General features: G+C 38.4%; 3 protein-coding genes across 4 annotated transcripts in view; 2 read left to right on the top strand and 1 right to left on the bottom strand.

The window, feature by feature from the left end:
* LOC142341581 (uncharacterized) overlaps positions 1–16,916 on the top strand; it is a 316,826-nt gene that overhangs the window by 12,058 nt on the left and 287,852 nt on the right. The window lies entirely within an intron of this gene.
* LOC142341580 (uncharacterized) overlaps positions 1–16,916 on the top strand; it is an 88,105-nt gene that overhangs the window by 8,396 nt on the left and 62,793 nt on the right. The window contains exons 3-4 of the mRNA XM_075392630.1: positions 14,474–14,559; positions 14,627–14,934. Coding sequence (XP_075248745.1) covers positions 14,474–14,559; positions 14,627–14,934 — 394 coding nt within the window. The remainder of the gene's footprint in view (positions 1–14,473; positions 14,560–14,626; positions 14,935–16,916) is intronic.
* LOC142341263 (uncharacterized) overlaps positions 1–16,916 on the bottom strand; it is a 336,105-nt gene that overhangs the window by 299,449 nt on the left and 19,740 nt on the right. The gene's annotated exons all lie outside the window — the stretch shown is intronic.

Genomic DNA, 16,916 nt, shown 5'->3' with positions numbered 1-16,916 from the left:
CTCATCTACTTCTGTCATTAGTTGTTTTTTTTCTAATGCTGTCTGCCTTTTGTTTTACTGTCTCAGCTGATGTTTGTATATATCATTTTATTGACAGATTTAAACAATACGAAATGCCTTATGAAGACGCAGTGCTGGGAGGGCCACAGACCAGCCAATTTTCACCCAGTGTTGGGTGGGAGGCATTTCTTAATTCACCTTGTTTTGGTTGGCATGTTTGCGTATCAAGAGATCATAGCTAAGCAGGAACGTTTTGGAAAGAACTGAATGTTTCTTCATTTCAGGAACCAGTATCAGTGGATGTTGAAGCATCATTTTTTGCTGAAGAATTAGGATAGTTTTTCCTTTTGTGCCCCTGGCCCCAGATTAGTTGGTATCTTTTTACGTTTTTTTACTATATAACGGGACGTGCTTTTTAACTTTTGCTCTCACTTAGGTTTGAAGCAATTAATGTAATTATGTTGGTCTTTTTACAATTCGAAAAGAAGCATTGGTGTTTTACATGTTTTGTTTTAGGTCAAGCTAGTTTGTTCATGATTTGAGTTTGACTTTTCGTTTCAAACATTTACCTCTGTTTTTGAAATTTTTCTACTGTTTGCGACCATTGGACTTTAAAAGTAGCTTAGTTTGTCATGTTCAGTAGTTGACAACTTTTAGTAATTGTCAATGTGAAAATTTATAACTACCACTTCCACCTAAAATCTAATTTTACCTCCGAGCTTCCCACCCTTACCTACCTAACCCCCACACCTACCTCCTCCCTGCGCATCTATCTACCCCTATGTACCTCCCCCCACCTCATCCACTCCGACCATCACTGAACTATCCCTTCAGCTACGCCCTACACATAACCACCCCACCCCCCCCCCCACCTACGCCCTACACCGTTCAGAAGTGAAGCGAAAAGTGCGCCAAAATTGGTGTCATTTTAAATAGCCACGAAGCGATGGCGGCTATTATTGGGGATATCGGTTTTTTTTTAAATTCATCCTCTCCATCGGTGACCTGACTTTGGACTTTACTGGTATTGCTGAATGGTTGATAGTGAACGTTTTTGATAGTGAGGTGTGGGTCAAACTTGGCCTCCATGCTCCATTTTGTGAACACAGTGTCACTTGATTTTTCAGCTGAAAACTTAAGCTTTCTTGATTCTAGCCAGTCGTGTAAATTATTTAGGTAAGGAATTACTAGGTCACGTAATTTTCTAACCTTGCGGATGAGAGGTTAAAGTCATATCATCAGCGTAAGACGTGGTGTTTATCTTTGGGGTCTTTTGGTGGTGGCGGCAGCTGGCTCTTTGAAGAGCCTTGGTGATAATGCACTACCTTGGGGACCACCTTTTCATTGTTATATTCTACGTAAGAAAACCTGCCCTGCATGTATGGAGCGACCCATCTTTCAGTGCTATTCGGTAGTGGTGCCTCGAGTATGTGTCTTAGTAGTAGGTTGTGATCAACCGTGTCGAAAGTGGCGGTGAGTTCTAAGGCTACTAGTAGAGTACGGTTGCAAGGTTTCTTTTGATTAAGGCCTTTTTGTGTTTTGTTTGTGGCAATTTTGTGAGCTGTTGTTGTTGAATGCGCAGGTCTAAAGCCATGCTGATATTCTATAAAGTCACTTATTAAAAGTTTTTCTTTTAGTTTTGGGATGGTGCAGAGGAGGGCAATTGGTCTGAAGCTTTTAGATTCGTCTATGGGTTTTCCCGGCTTGTGTAGGGGTATAACCGGGCAAACTTTCCAGATGTTCGGGATTTTTGCACTGTTTACAGAAAAGTAATGGTGTCTGATCCAAGCCCCTTACTTTTCTTTGTTTCTCTATTAGGTTATTTCACTGTGTTACACTTAAAAGTTCTGCCCTCTATTTCCAGTTTCCTTATTGTTCTTAGTATTTCTTCTGTTTTTCTCTTTCCTTGCGGTGTGGAGTGTATTGTTGGTTGAACTTGTAGGTCCATTTCCTTTGATCATGGTGAGAAGTAGTTTTTTAGCGTCAAAGTATATGGCTCTGTTTGCAGGTGGTTTAGCGTTACTTACGAAAATCCTTTTACTGTGCTCTTCAGTTTTGAGCAGTTAGCTCTGTAAGTGTTTGTACAAACGCGATTCCACTTTTTAGGCTTTTGTGTTTGAACAAATGGTTTGGTTGAGTTATTTTGGGGTCTCCTGGATGTTTTCTTTAAATTTCTGATTTTTTCAGAAAGCTTTACTGCTTAGCTGGGAAAAATGGAAACCACTGTTTTAATTCTTCCTTGAGGGATATGCCTGCCAGCCGCTGCATTTATGGCTTTCGTTAAGGTCTTTTCCGTGTTGTAGACATTTGTTGGCCTTTGTTGATTCTTCAGTTTTAGTTCAATGTCATCTTTGAAACTTTGCGGAAGTTGATAAACGTTCTTTGTGGTGTTGTGTGTGATGAGGTCACAGGTGATGGGTAGAGCTTTTTGTAGAAGTTCTGAGCCTAATGCGTACTCCGTACGCCAGTCGATGTTCATTACTATGCTTGAGCTGGCGAGACTGATGTCGGGGTAGCTTTTACATCGATCAGTTACTCTTGTGCTGGCTTTTTCGTTGAGCACTACATGATTGGAGAGGTCTATTTTACTTGCAATATTTTTTCCTCTTCTGTCTTCCGGTAGTTTTGATCGCCATAGAGGCTTATGAGCATTGAAATCACCGACAATAATGCAGTCATCTAACTGAAATAGTTTACTGATTGATGTCTTGTTTCCTGCATAACAGCTAGAGGGTGGTATGTAGGTGTTCACTAATTTGAGGTTATTGCCACCTGCGGTGAGTTCTATGGTTTGGACTACTAGTTGCTTGTCAGAAGTCTTATGTTTAAGTTCTTGAAACAGAATTGTGTCCCTAATAGTAAAAGCTACCCCTCCACCTTTGCTTCTTTATTTGTGCTTATTTTCTTTGAATATGCGGAAGCCAACGGGGCTATTGAGGGTGCGTTTTTCGTTGAGTTTGGTCTCCTGGATGGCAGCTATTGGTCTCCTGGATGTTATTTTTCTGCATCCAGTCCATGATGTCTAGTTTTTGTTTGAGACCATTGCAATTCATTTGAAGAATGTTGAGGTGTGTGTTTTGAGTGGTGAAACGTTGCATTGTATTTGCTTCTTTTGTCTTGCAACAAGAGCAGCGCTTACAGTCGAACTTAGTGGACTGTAAATTGGTGCAATTCAGGTGTACCCACCCTCCGCGGCCGGGCCAGACGCCGTATTGATTCCAGTTGCCACGGTGACAAATAGCACAGGGCGTTTTGCCGGGGTTTGCTTCAAAGCCGCGGAGGATGAAAAGCAGGGCAAATATGTTTCCCAGTCAAATGCATACTAGGTACCAGAGAGACGGGGCTTGCCTGATCCCGCGGCAAAAACCCATTTCCCGAGTGTATATGGATCCTGGTAGTGGTTGCCCGCTCGTAGTTCTGCCGCGTAGAGGGGTCCATACTTGAGAACCATTTCTCTTCGCACAACTACTGGCGGTGTAAAAATGTCCGGCATCAATGACTTACTTACACAATGAGCGTGAAATGCTGCCCGTCAAAGCTCACACAGAAATTTTAGAAGAGCAGTTTCTAGCCGGCAGTTATGAGCCATCGTGCTGATCATAAAACCTCTTCAACCAGTTTTTGTACCATGAGACCGACACTAATTGATACTTATGGGCAGCTCTTGAAACAACACTCGAACAATAAAGAGCGAATAAATCTAAAGGAATACAAAAAAGCGCTCAAAAGTATCCATCAGCACACAATCCATACTCAGTTGAACAAAGACAGCAAGCAACTAGGTACACCTCCACCAAAGATAACAGAAGACGATCAAACGCTGACGAGAATCGCACGTATCTGATTAGCTCTACTGAGAACTGGATACTGTCCCCTGCTAAACTCTTACTTGAGTAGGATCTGTGACAAAGTAGATGCAGAAAGGTCGCCGCACCACAAGCAAGTTAGGCAGTCACACACTACTACTACTATATCTATTATTATGATACAAATGCATCTAGGGTTGCAGTAAAAAACTGCATTAAGCACCTGTATCCCGCCAAAAATTCCTGCGACTTGCAGCTTTGTGCAACAGCTACAACAGGAACAAAGACTTGAGTTCTTGGAATTGACTTATTCAATGCTTTGCAGTCAAAATTCAAGTCCGTGACGTCATTTGTTCTGCTTTTACTTCAATTGCGTGACTTACCTCACTAAAAAAATTGGCTTCTGAACCCGCTTATAGAACTTTTATTGAAAATTTACTATTTTAAGGTCAATAGTGTGCATCTAAGTAGTGACAACTGTATATGACCTAATTCTTGAGTATTAGTCGTGAGTATTGATCTCGAATATTAATTTTGGAAAAGCTCCATTAGGGTTTTTTCCTTATAAAGCGTATGTGGCTATTCAAAAACGACAGTCCGAATCTAACCAAAAAGTCTAGTGGTCTATTAAAGGACTGCTAGTCAATGTTTTTATTTTGTTTCAGTTCATTGAAGGCCACATGTGTCTATTGCGGCATTTTTTCCATGTTTTTTTTATAAATTTTGTTATTGATATATATTAACCTCCAATGACGTCATCTGAGGCCCTCTTAGCGAATTAAGCTACCCGCTCCCACCGACTGAAGCTGGCTGCAATAGATTCGAGCTCCCACTATTCTGTCGAGCGCAATTCTTCCGACATTACGCGGTTATGTTTATCTAAATTAAGCTCTAGCAAAACGATGTGAAGCTCCCACATAAATACTCAAGCTCTCCCGCTGAAGAACGCTAAAGAATTCATTTTTCGATGATTGAAAAAGTGTTAAGCGTGTAGCAGAAAGGGAGGTTTTTACTTGCCGCAAAAATATAGCTGAGGCTATTAATGGACTTCTCTTGGTTTTTATTTTGTCAAGATTTTTGTTGCTACTATATGACGTCACCACTTCAAATCTGTTTTTTGTTAATTAGTTTATGCAATTTCAACTGAATTGCGTGCTTGACCTCTTTTTCACTCTTATTGAAGCGAGTTTTGTTTGTTCTCATGATCTAGTTTTTGGTTACATGTGACTTACTTCTCTCACTCTGAAATTGACTTTATTTTAACTCAGAGATAAGGTCAGGTGTGTGTGTGTCTTTCAAGTTGAAGGTTATTTGAGATCAGCTAATAGAAGCAGCAATAAATTTTACAAATTCCTAATTGAAATCTCATATCTAAGCATTTATTGAAACGAATTTTTTCTGGTCTGTTTCTTTTACTATCTTTTAGCGACTCCAGATCTGCGAAGCTATTGCGGCTTTTTTATGGCTATCTGCCAGCTATGTTATATTTTTGTGACTAACTGAAAGCTGATTTAATACGATTGGTTTATTTAATTCACTTTGATGCTTCGATGTTTCGTCCGGTTGCTTAGTTTTCTCTCTATATTTTAATTTATTTTCTTTCGAATGAATAAGAAGAAGATTTATTTATCCGTCTCATACATATTAACAATACACTGGAAAAATCAACAATATTTACAGATGGAATGGACAAACAACGAGTCACTGTGAACTTCTTTTCAGTTTGCCCAGGTGATAGATCAAGAATTCATGAAACAAGTTTTACACAGCGTATACAGTGCAGACGGAAAATTATTAACAGCAACAATTATTATTAACTTAGCACCAACCTGGTATAATGCTAGAATCATTGAATCAAGCTCAGCAGCATTTAAAACACCTTTACTTTCTCAGTATCAAAATGGTAAATGAGGAAAGGATAGACTTAATGACTGGAGTAAATTGCCTTCCTTAATCTTTTTGAAAACCACTTGAGTCATAAATTAAAATGCGCAACATGACCCGCAGCATAACGACATTATGAGCATTCCTAAAATGCCCGTCAGCGTTCTTAAAGCATCGTCAGCGTTCTTAAAGCTATTATATGCTTAGTATCCAAAAGTTAAGTGAGAAAAAAACTAAAAGTTTGGTGGTGTAATTTACATTAATTAATCTTTTATTAAAAAAAACTTGAATTAAAAATTAAAACGGGCAGCAAAACACCCAGATAAAAGCTCTTGGAACCACTTTACAGTAGTAGAACTAGTCTTTCGTGCCAATAAAAACAAAAATTTTTGCGCTTCAGGTGAATTTGGGACCAGAAGTAAAAACCACTGCGCCGGGAAGACATCTCTATGAGCTTATTTGGGCCCCAGGCAGTGATCAACTACTTCGTGTCCCAAATAAAAAGCGATCAATACTTTAGTAATCAACTGGTGCGATGCCTGTTGATCTCTAAAAAGAGCTACTGTTAAGTCACGCTACAAACTAAATACGAGTTTGGATAGTTCATTGTTACAGACGAGGTACGAATTTTTGAGGTGATGACAGAAGTGTGTTACTTTTTACACTGTGTTTAGATCAAAATCAGATGGATTTATGCCTATTGTATTTAACTTATTGTACAAATTACAGGCCCGTAATGTCATTGAAAAACGCTCAAGTTTGTTTTAACATTTTGATTGAGCTATTAGATTTGATTTTGACAATCTCGTTGTGACTTTTGAATAATTAGAGGAAAAAATGCCATTACAAAAAGATTCACTGTGGAGTCCATTCCAAGCTCTTAAAACAAATTTTAGTAACTCATAGAGGTGCAATTCGTAAACTGAAAGAATTGAGTGATTGACGAAAATATCTTCATGTATCGCTTTTCCTTCTGAAGTAAATGAACTTCAAGATCTTTTTTTTGCAAAGTGAAGATAGGTAGCAGGGATGTATGACTGCAACATGCATATGCAAGCACACCGTGTTGAATATTGGGATTGATGCACGTTTTGTAGTAATCAATTAATTGAGCCCTAGGAACAAAATGTCTCAGTTTCGACACAAGAGCGGACTGTTTGCTTAATTTTTCTCTTACGGATTGTATATGACTAAGGAAGGATAATTTCGAGTCGATGGTAACACCTAGATATTTAGATAACGGTTTATTCTCAATGAAAGCAGAGTTTAGAGAGAATCTTTGCGCCGAATTGCTTGTCTTTTTATTAGTTCGTATATTTATTTGAACTGTTTTTGATACATTCACTACTAATTTAATGGAATTTAGCCAATCGTTAACTTTTTTAATATCTTCCTTGACATCAGAGCACTGTATTCCAATTGCAGAAAGGTTTGTATCATCCGCACATAGCTTCTAAATGTCTGCAAACTAGAGGCATGTCGTTTACATATATAATAAACAGTAGAGGACCTAACATTGAGCCTTGTGGAACACCGCAAACAATGTCTTCCCAACCAGATGACACATTATTTAACTTTACTCGCTGTATTTGGCCTTTTAAATAAGATCTGAACCAATTAAGAGAGTTACGTCTTATTCCATCGTTATCCAATTTACGGATTAGTAGGTTGTGATCAATAGTGTCAAAAGCCTTACTAAGATCAAGAAAAATGTTCTTACTTCGTTTGTACTCCTGTTGAATCCTACCTTCTCAGTGAATTCAGCTAAAGCATCAACTGTGCTGTTTAGTGCGAAATCCGGATTGCTTACAGTATAGTAACGAAAATTTTTCTAGGTAGGAATAAACGCGCTTGTAAACAACTTTTTCGTATATTTTGCTCCACACATTTAGTAAGGATATTGGTTGGTAGTTATTTTCCTCAAGTTTAGAACCATTTTTGTGCATCGGTATAACTTTTCCTTTTTTCAGTTCTTTCGGAAACTCACCTTTGTTCATCGACAGATTTACTAGAAAACTCAGATACCTAACTGTCACAGTTGACGAGACTTTGACTAGTACATTACGTATATCGTCATCACCGCTCGAGAACTTATTCTCCAGATTACTGATTATTGCAGCAACTTCACGCTCCTTTGCTTGAAAGAGGAACATAGATTGTTGCACTTTGGGGACCAGACTTACAAATTCTCCATTGAGATGTTTACTTATCTCAGAGCCATTATTTGCAAAGAATTTGTTAAAGACCGCAGTATTATCCCGCAAGGAAGGATTTTCAATGTTATTCCTGCATGACTCGAGTATTGGTATTTTTTGCTTTCATTTCTTTACCAGTGAGCTCATTTAGCATATTGTATATTTGTCGTTCATCTCTTTTAAAAGACGTGAACTTATTCCTGTAGGACATGGCTTTTGTTATTCTAAAATTCTTTTCAAATCTCAATCTCGCGTCTTTGAACTTTTCTTTAGCTCTAAAACTCGATTTATCTTTCATCCAGTCTGCATGTGTCTTGTTCCTTTTCGTCCTTAAATTTTTAAGTTTATTATTGAACCAATTGGGCAGGTTTTTGTTTTTATTTGTTGTGTCAATGGCGCGTAAGCATTTACAACCGACAAGAAAGCCTTATTGAAGACATCAAAAGCTGTAGACGCATCTGGGGCTAAAACTATATCCTTCTCTACCTTAGATTATTCTGTTTTCAAGTCAACCTGAAAGCTGTCCCTCAAATTTTTATTTTTCAGAAAGCTCGTATCTCTAAAACTGATAAGGTCTGCACTTTTTCACCGTATATTTTCCATTTTAAAATAATTGGGTAGTGGTCAGAAAAACTTTGTAGCTCCAGTACATCACAATTTGGGTGTTTGACATTATGATAAATGAAAAGATCAAGACAGGTGGCTGAGTGTGCAACAACACGTGTTGTCTTTCTGGAGCTAATTCGAATCCGTTTTGCGGTTATTAAATTTTTGTAATCTCTGGTCAACTGGTTATTTTCCAGCGTATTTATGTTTATTTCATCACATATAACTGTTGGATATGCAGAGTAGCACTGTGTTTCAAGGAAATTTTCCAGTATAGATACAAAGTCTTTCTTATTAGCTCCAGGTTTATTATAAATAACAATCAGATTAACTCTTCTGTTATGTATACTAACTTCAACAAAAATGGACTCTTCGAAGGGACTTTTAGAAAATTTGACTAAATTACAAGAGTCTCTTAGTTGAATCATGACACCTCCGCCTTTAACCGTATTTCTGTTTTTAACAGCTAGATGTTTATAGCTATTTATCGAGTAACTATTTATGTTGTCATTTGACAACCAGGTTTTACTTAGACATAGGATATCAGGCTGAGAATCCAAACCGAAAACAAGTGATTATTTTCGCAAAGTGTTTCTTAATGGATCTCACGTTTAAATGAAGAATTGTTACATCAAACTGCTGAGCCACATCTACAAAATTTACAATTTCTGTATTTAGTTTGTCAAAATCAGAACCCAACATCGAACCGAAAGGGCTGATTCCGTGACTTTGGCTATCGTCGTGCCGTCCCGAAATAGGCGTTCTTTTGAAACAACGCATTACATCTTCAATGTTGTAACTGAGATCTACACACCCCCTTCGTATAACCGGTTTATTTTGTATACAAGGCCATCTCCTTTCCATTCGTAAAAAATTGCACCCTCTCTGGTCCAAGTTGCGTTGATTCGAATATCACTTCGCATCAAATTGACAAAAGCCAATCTTTCTCTGCTAATATCTTCGTAGATTTTGGCTCTCTGGTTGGATGGATCTTATTAGAGGTCAAAATTTTTATCCAATGCAGAATGTTTGTCCAGTTTTATTTTCTCTAGAACGTTTACCACTGTTTTGTGACCCATAAGCTGATTTTTCTATTTAAGGAAATCAATAGTTTTGATAGGCTGCTAGGTCAATAGATCGAAACCGAAATTGGGACAATAGGTAAAAAATGAAATCATTAACTGCAGTCGTTTTACTTATTGACATCAAGAACGTCATAAACAGATAAAACGTGTGGGCAAGTACTGCCGAGCATTTCTGGGAGATGCCTTACAAGTATCTAAGTATGCGATTCACCGAAATTTTGAGACATAAATTTGTTGTGCGAATGGAGGTTCTTAGAGTTTGACCCACCCCCTTTTCCATCTCGTCCACCCCCTACCCTCCCTCCACATCATTCCGCCCGTAACCCCTCACGTTCGACTCACCTGAGACCTCTGAACCCTCAATTAAGCTAAGCAAGCCACAGCTACTGACGAAGCTGGCCGCTCACCAGAGGTTTGAGAAAATTCTCCCAACGTTAGTTGGTTATGATTTTTTTTGCTCTTGAGCGTTAACCAATGTTTGTGTTAGTATATTCTTATTAGTCCTTTGCAAAAAGTCAATGGTAACATAGTTCTTAAGTTTCAACATATTAGTTGCGAAATCTGGGGTTTAGGTTTCGTTTTGCACATTAATCAGTCAGATTTAAGCTCGCCTATTACGCATCGTATAACTTGCTCGGTCGTAATTAATTGCTTTCAAACGATTTTTAGCTTTGTCCCGTTGTTCTGTTAAATGACCCGCTGCAAATTAACCCCCTTTCACTTAGCTCCCCCGTTTCACGCCCTCCCGCCTCTCATTCTTCACGTAAACCTGACGTTACCCAGTTAGGTTTGTATGATTGGTTGTGATAGGATTATATGAAGTCACAGAGGCAGCCAAAGCATGGCCTCTGATCGCGAGGCATGAAAAGATGCGGCAAGCTCATTGTGGCTCGCAAATAAGCTTAAATTCAGCCGATGAGAATAAAAATGTTTCAAAGTGTTTCTTAATGGATCTCACGTTTAAATGAAGAATTGTTACATCAAACTGCTGAGCCACATCTACAAATTTTACAATTTCTTTATTTAGTTCGTCAAAATCAGAACCCAACATCGAACCGAAAGGGCTGATTCTTTGACTTTGGCTATCGTCGTGCCGTCCCGAAAAAGGCGTTCTTTTGAAACAACGCATTACATCTTCAATGTTGTAACTGAGATCTACACACCCCCTTCGTATAACCGGTTTATTTTGTATACAAGGCCATCTCCTTTCCATTCGTAAAAAATTGCACCCTCTCTGGTCCAAGTTGCGTTGATTCGAATATCACTTCGCATCAAATTAAAAAAAACCAATCTTTCTCTGCTAATATCTTCGTAGATTTTGGCTCTCTGGTTGGATGGATCTTAGAGGTCAAAATTTTTATCCAATGCAGAATGTTTGTCCAGTTTTATTTTCTCTAGAACGTTTACCACTGTGTTGTGACCCATAAGCTGATTTTTCTATTTAAGGAAATCAATAGTTTTGATAGGCTGCTAGGTCAATAGATCGAAACCGAAATTGGGACAATAGGTAAAAAATGAAATCATTAACTGCAGTCGTTTTACTTATTGTCATCAAGAACGTCATAAACAGATAAAACGTGTGGGCAAGTACTGCCGAGCATTTCTGGGAGATGCCTTACCAGTATCTAAGTATGCGATTCACCGAAATTTTGAGACATAAATTTGTTGTGCGAATGGAGGTTCTTAGAGTTTGACCCACCCCCTTTTCCATCTCGTCCACCCCTACCCTCCCTCCACATCATTCCGCCCGTAACCCCTCACGTTCGACTCACCTGAGACCTCTGAACCCTCAATTAAGCTAAGCAAGCCACAGCTACTGACGAAGCTGGCCGCTCACCAGAGGTTTGAGAAATTTCTCCCAACGTTAGTTGGTTATGATTTTTTTTGCTCTTGAGCGTTAACCAATGTTTGTGTTAGTATGTTCTTATTAGTCCTTTGCAAAAAGTCAATGGTAACATAGTTCTTAAATTTCAACATATTAGTTGCGAAATCTGGGGTTTAGGTTTCGTTTTGCACATTAATTTAAGCTCGCCTATTACGCATCGTATAACTTGCTCGGTCGTAATTAATTGCTTTCAAACGATTTTTAGCTTTGTCCCGTTGTTCTGTTAAATGACCCGCTGCAAATTAACCCCCTTTCACTTAGCTCCCCCGTTTCACGCCCTCCCGCCTCTCATTCTTCACGTAAACCTGACGTTACCCAGTTAGATTTGTATGATCGGTTGTGATAGGATTATATGAAGTCACAGAGGCAGCCAAAGCATGGCCTCTGATCGCGAGGCATGAAAAGATGCGGCAAGCTCATTGTGGCTCGCAAATACGCTTAAATTCAGCCGATGAGAATAAAAATGTTTCAAAGTGTTTCTTAATGGATCTCACGTTTAAATGAAGAATTGTTACATCAAACTGCTGAGCCACATCTACAAATTTTACAATTTCTTTATTTAGTTCGTCAAAATCAGAACCCAACATCGAACCGAAAGGGCTGATTCCTTGATTTTGGCTATCGTCGTGCCGTCCCGAAAAAGGCGTTCTTTTGAAACAACGCATTACATCTTCAATGTTGTAACTGAGATCTACACACCCCCTTCGTATAACCGGTTTATTTTGTATACAAGGCCATCTCCTTTCCATTCGTAAAAAATTGCACCCTCTCTGGTCCAAGTTGCGTTGATTCGAATATCACTTCGCATCAAATTGAAAAAAACCAATCTTTCTCTGCTAATATCTTCGTAGATTTTGGCTCTCTGGTTGGATGGATCTTAGAGGTCAAAATTTTTATCCAATGCAGAATGTTTGTCCAGTTTTATTTTCTCTAGAACGTTTACCACTGTGTTGTGACCCATAAGCTGATTTTTCTATTTAAGGAAATCAATAGTTTTGATAGGCTGCTAGGTCAATAGATCGAAACCGAAATTGGGACAATAGGTAAAAAATGAAATCATTAACTGCAGTCGTTTTACTTATTGTCATCAAGAACGTCATAAACAGATAAAACGTGTGGGCAAGTACTGCCGAGCATTTCTGGGAGATGCCTTACCAGTATCTAAGTATGCGATTCACCGAAATTTTGAGACATAAATTTGTTGTGCGAATGGAGGTTCTTAGAGTTTGACCCACCCCCTTTTCCATCTCGTCCACCCCCTACCCTCCCTCCACATCATTCCGCCCGTAACCCCTCACGTTCGACTCACCTGAGACCTCTGAACCCTCAATTAAGCTAAGCAAGCCACAGCTACTGACGAAGCTGGCCGCTCACCAGAGGTTTGAGAAAATTCTCCCAACGTTAGTTGGTTATGATTTTTTTGCTCTTGAGCGTTAACCAATGTTTGTGTTAGTATATTCTTATTAGTCCTTTGCAAAAAGTCAATGGTAACATAGTTCTTAAATTTCAACATATTAGTTGCGAAATCTGGGGTTTAGGTTTCGTTTTGCACATTAATCAGTCAGACTTAAGCTCGCCTATTACGCATCGTATAACTTGCTCGGTCGTAATTAATTGCTTTCAAACGATTTTTAGCTTTGTCCCGTTGTTCTGTTAAATGACCCGCTCCAAATTAACCCCCTTTCACTTAGCTCCCCCGTTTCACGCCCTCCCGCCTCTCATTCTTCACGTAAACCTGACGTTACCCAGTTAGGTTTGTATGATCGGTTGTGATAGGATTATATGAAGTCACAGAGGCAGCCAAAGCATGGCCTCTGCTTGCGAGACATGAAAAGATGCGGCAAGCTCATTGTGGCTCGCAAATACACTTAAATTCAGCCGATGAGAATTTATTCATTTCCAATATACTTGCCCAATGTTGCTGTTTTTTTCTTGTCCTTTCGACCTATTGTCCGATAGTTGCTTTGTGGTGTAGAAAGTGAAGAGTCTCTGTAATTGTAGCTTCTTTGTGGAAGCTGCTCTAATGCTGGAAGTGACTCCATGAGTATTGATGATTTAAACCTAGATTTTGATACCACTCGAGTACCCATTTAATGCTCGACATTGCAGCTTGAAAATTTGAAAATGTGAAATGTAGAAAGGTTTTTGATTTAAAAAAACATTGTTACATTTGGTCCCGGAAGCCCGTTAACGGATCTTTATTAACGTTTTCCCACTATTACACGCGCTGGGACGTCATTTTTCAAACCATTTTGTAGCAGTTAATTCCATTTGTTATTTTTTGTTAATTTGCAAAATATTACCTTCTGTTATATGGTTGTTTAACTTTTGCTCTTTACATGTTTTAAAAGTAGGATTCGAAGTTAACAGAGAATTTATTTTAACTGGTTTATGCATAATTTATAGAAAACGTTCACGATTTTTTAAAAAAAGGTTCATTTGGTAGCAATTATGCATAAAACTTTTTGGTTATATATTGAATTTAATAGTTTAAAAAATTAAGCAAACCTGAGCTAGGATTTTTGAGCTCAATTTGAAATGACCAGCTGTTTAACTTGGGCATGGAAATTAACCTCGCATTTTTGTTTCAATGATGCTAATTAGTGCTATCGATTTTTTTTGTGCTTGCTGCTATCTATTCAGTATCAGGGAAGTCAAATTCAGCGGTCAAAATCAGCGGTTTTTGTTTGGTGAATGTTCTTTGGCTTAAAGTTATCAGTCTGACAGCTATTACGGAAGTACTCTAATTATAGAGGAAAATGATTGGTTACGTTCTTACCGTACAAGTTCCGGTCAAATTGGTTGATTGCTGCAGCGATAAACATCTTTTAACATTTATTTTATACAAAGTTAAATGTGACTATATTAAAGCAATTTTCAGCTCTCAGTTTGAATGAGTTTGTTGTTACTTAATTGGGATTTTACTAAATTTTTTGTGATTTTTGATCTCTTCATTTTTGCATTCTGTGAATTGTCAATCACTTTGGGTCTTGAAAAATGACGGTATTTCAGACCTGGACAGAACTTCATGCCTGGAGAGGAAAATTTCAGGCCTATGTCTCCAGCCAGCTCAGAGATCTCCAGTAGTGTTTTATCAGGTATTTAGTGCCACGTATCAAAATTCCTTTTCTTCAAATCTGTGGATCTCATGAATAGCATTTTCAGATTCTCACAGCGAGTGTTACGGTGTTGCACCATTGAACGCAGGCAACTACTCGCCCATGCTTAGCATGCACGCAATGTCATCCAATCCTGGATTCGCAGTTCTTCCCTCTAAGAAACAGCTGCCACCAACATATCTCAAATCGGTGCAGGAAAACTCTAACACAAGCAAATACGGCCCCGGAACATCAGCCCAACAGCCACCTCCAATTCCACCAAAGAAAGCACCGCCGCCGTACGCCCCGCCTTTACCTCCGGGCGTGGGTGTGGGAAATGAATCCCCATTTGACCGACAAAGGACGCCAAACCGGGTTAGGATCGATCAATTTTGTAGCGCTCAACATTAGCCACTTCTCGCAATTTGCTTTTCAGATTAAAGTTGACCTGAGATAGTTTTGTGGAAATTTTTTATTTCCATAAAATCTTAGTTTGCCAATATCAAATCGTAGTCATTATCACCAATTGGTTATTTTAGCTACGATTTTTATGGCAAAGCAAAAGGTTGCTAGTACGTAATACTTAGTTTGTTTAATACTTAGTTTAAAAACTGTAGTTGTTAAAAAGTCACTAGAAGGCTCCATATTTTGCTACTGGATATAATACTCAAACTCCTCTTTTCCCAAGCATAGAAGTTTTGAATATGCTGATATTGAAAGGTGACGTTCACGAAGAACAATAACATCTTTTTACTGCAATTATACTTTGTTGAAACATAATATTTTTCAGAAACACGTTTTGCAGTTCAAAATTGAATACCGCAAAAACTATCATAAATTTGCCTAGAGAGCAAATTGTTTCAAGTATTCTTTTGTGTCAAAAACCGGACACTACAAACATTCTGGAAGCAAACAACTTCAGAGTGGCATGCGGTTACTGCTTCAAATAGAAGATAGATTTTAATTGCTCTCGAACGAAGTTCGAAGCAAATATTGTAGACCTGTATGTATATCTATTTAGGGACTGCGAAACGAAATTGGGGATTCCCTTATTGGCGACAAAATGGCTTTCTATCGTCGTCAAAATTCTTTGACGAAAATTAAATCAAGTTTGCCCAACTAGGGGGACCATTTTTGTTTCAATATGTCAACAAATTATCAGCTGTCAGAGTCACTTAGATTTCTTTTTCGGCAATTTCTTGCCAAATCTCTCACGTGTTGGTTTTTATCAATATCTCAAAATCCAACAGCCGAGGGACTAAGCTTTAATTGCTCTCAAACAAAGTTTGTAGTAATTATATTAGTCCTGCGATTTCTCGCTTTGCTGATATTTTTGTCTGCCGCTCTCAACTTTTCCTTAAAAATGGGATAAACAGACAAAGCCCTGAAGACATTAAGTGCCCGAGCAGCTCTCTTAGAGCCTAACTAGTCTCTAAGTATGCGATTCACCAAAGCTTTTAGCTATTTGGACCCCTCTCGCCTCAGCTGGTTGCTACAGACACTAAAAGGTAGTTTGAGAGCAATTCGCCCGATGTTTGTCGGTTATGTTAATAACTACAAACTTGTAGGCTGAGCGGAGCTATGTTGCATTGATCTCCTTTTTTGTTTCTTTTGGAGCTAATGTTTTGCAGTATATTTATTCGCTCCAAAATGTACGAAGCAATTTTGTTCATCTTTTCATACCGCTGTCTGACAGGTTTTATGTGCTGGACATCATTTGTTACAATCGTTAGCAGTTATTTTTAATCTAATACCACTATAAATTCTATTTGACTTACCTCACTATCCTATTTGACTTACCTCACCCTCTTAATGGCTTGTAACAACAATCCGAATATGAGAACTTAAGCTTAGTCCAAACCTTTCCTAGCTCAAGAGAGGAGTCCCGCATAATAAGGGTATCAGCAGTAAAGCATTGCGGCTGAAATGTATTAAGCACTGTTTTTTCGAAGAAAATTATATATATATATATATATATATATATATATATATATATATTTAAAAAAAATAAGCTGCTGAATTTTTGAAGTAGGTTTTATTCGTGGCCTCGGTCACTGCAGTAACTCAGTTCTATATATGCGTCCATTTCTGGTCAGCAGGTCTGTTATGATGCTATCTACCAACTATGTCTACTTAGAGGGACCCGCCTATCCATACTAGCAGCTCATTCGAAGTATTTGACACCCCCCAAAACCATCGAATTTTTAAGCTTTTCACTTATTAAGTTTTCAAAATATAAACTCATGCGAGAAAAAAACAAAGTGGCAGAGTGGCAATTTTTTAATCGAGCCCTACACTAGCATAAGGAAAATAGTGTTAGAAAAATTCTTCCAACATTTCTGGCATTTAATCCATTT

This window comes from Convolutriloba macropyga, chromosome 6, assembly GCF_964194025.1.
Source record: "Convolutriloba macropyga chromosome 6, txConMacr16.3, whole genome shotgun sequence".
Classification (NCBI taxonomy): domain Eukaryota; kingdom Metazoa; phylum Xenacoelomorpha; order Acoela; family Convolutidae; genus Convolutriloba; species Convolutriloba macropyga.
Note: the sequence above shows the minus strand (reverse complement) of the source record. Positions and strands in the feature narration are given on the sequence as shown.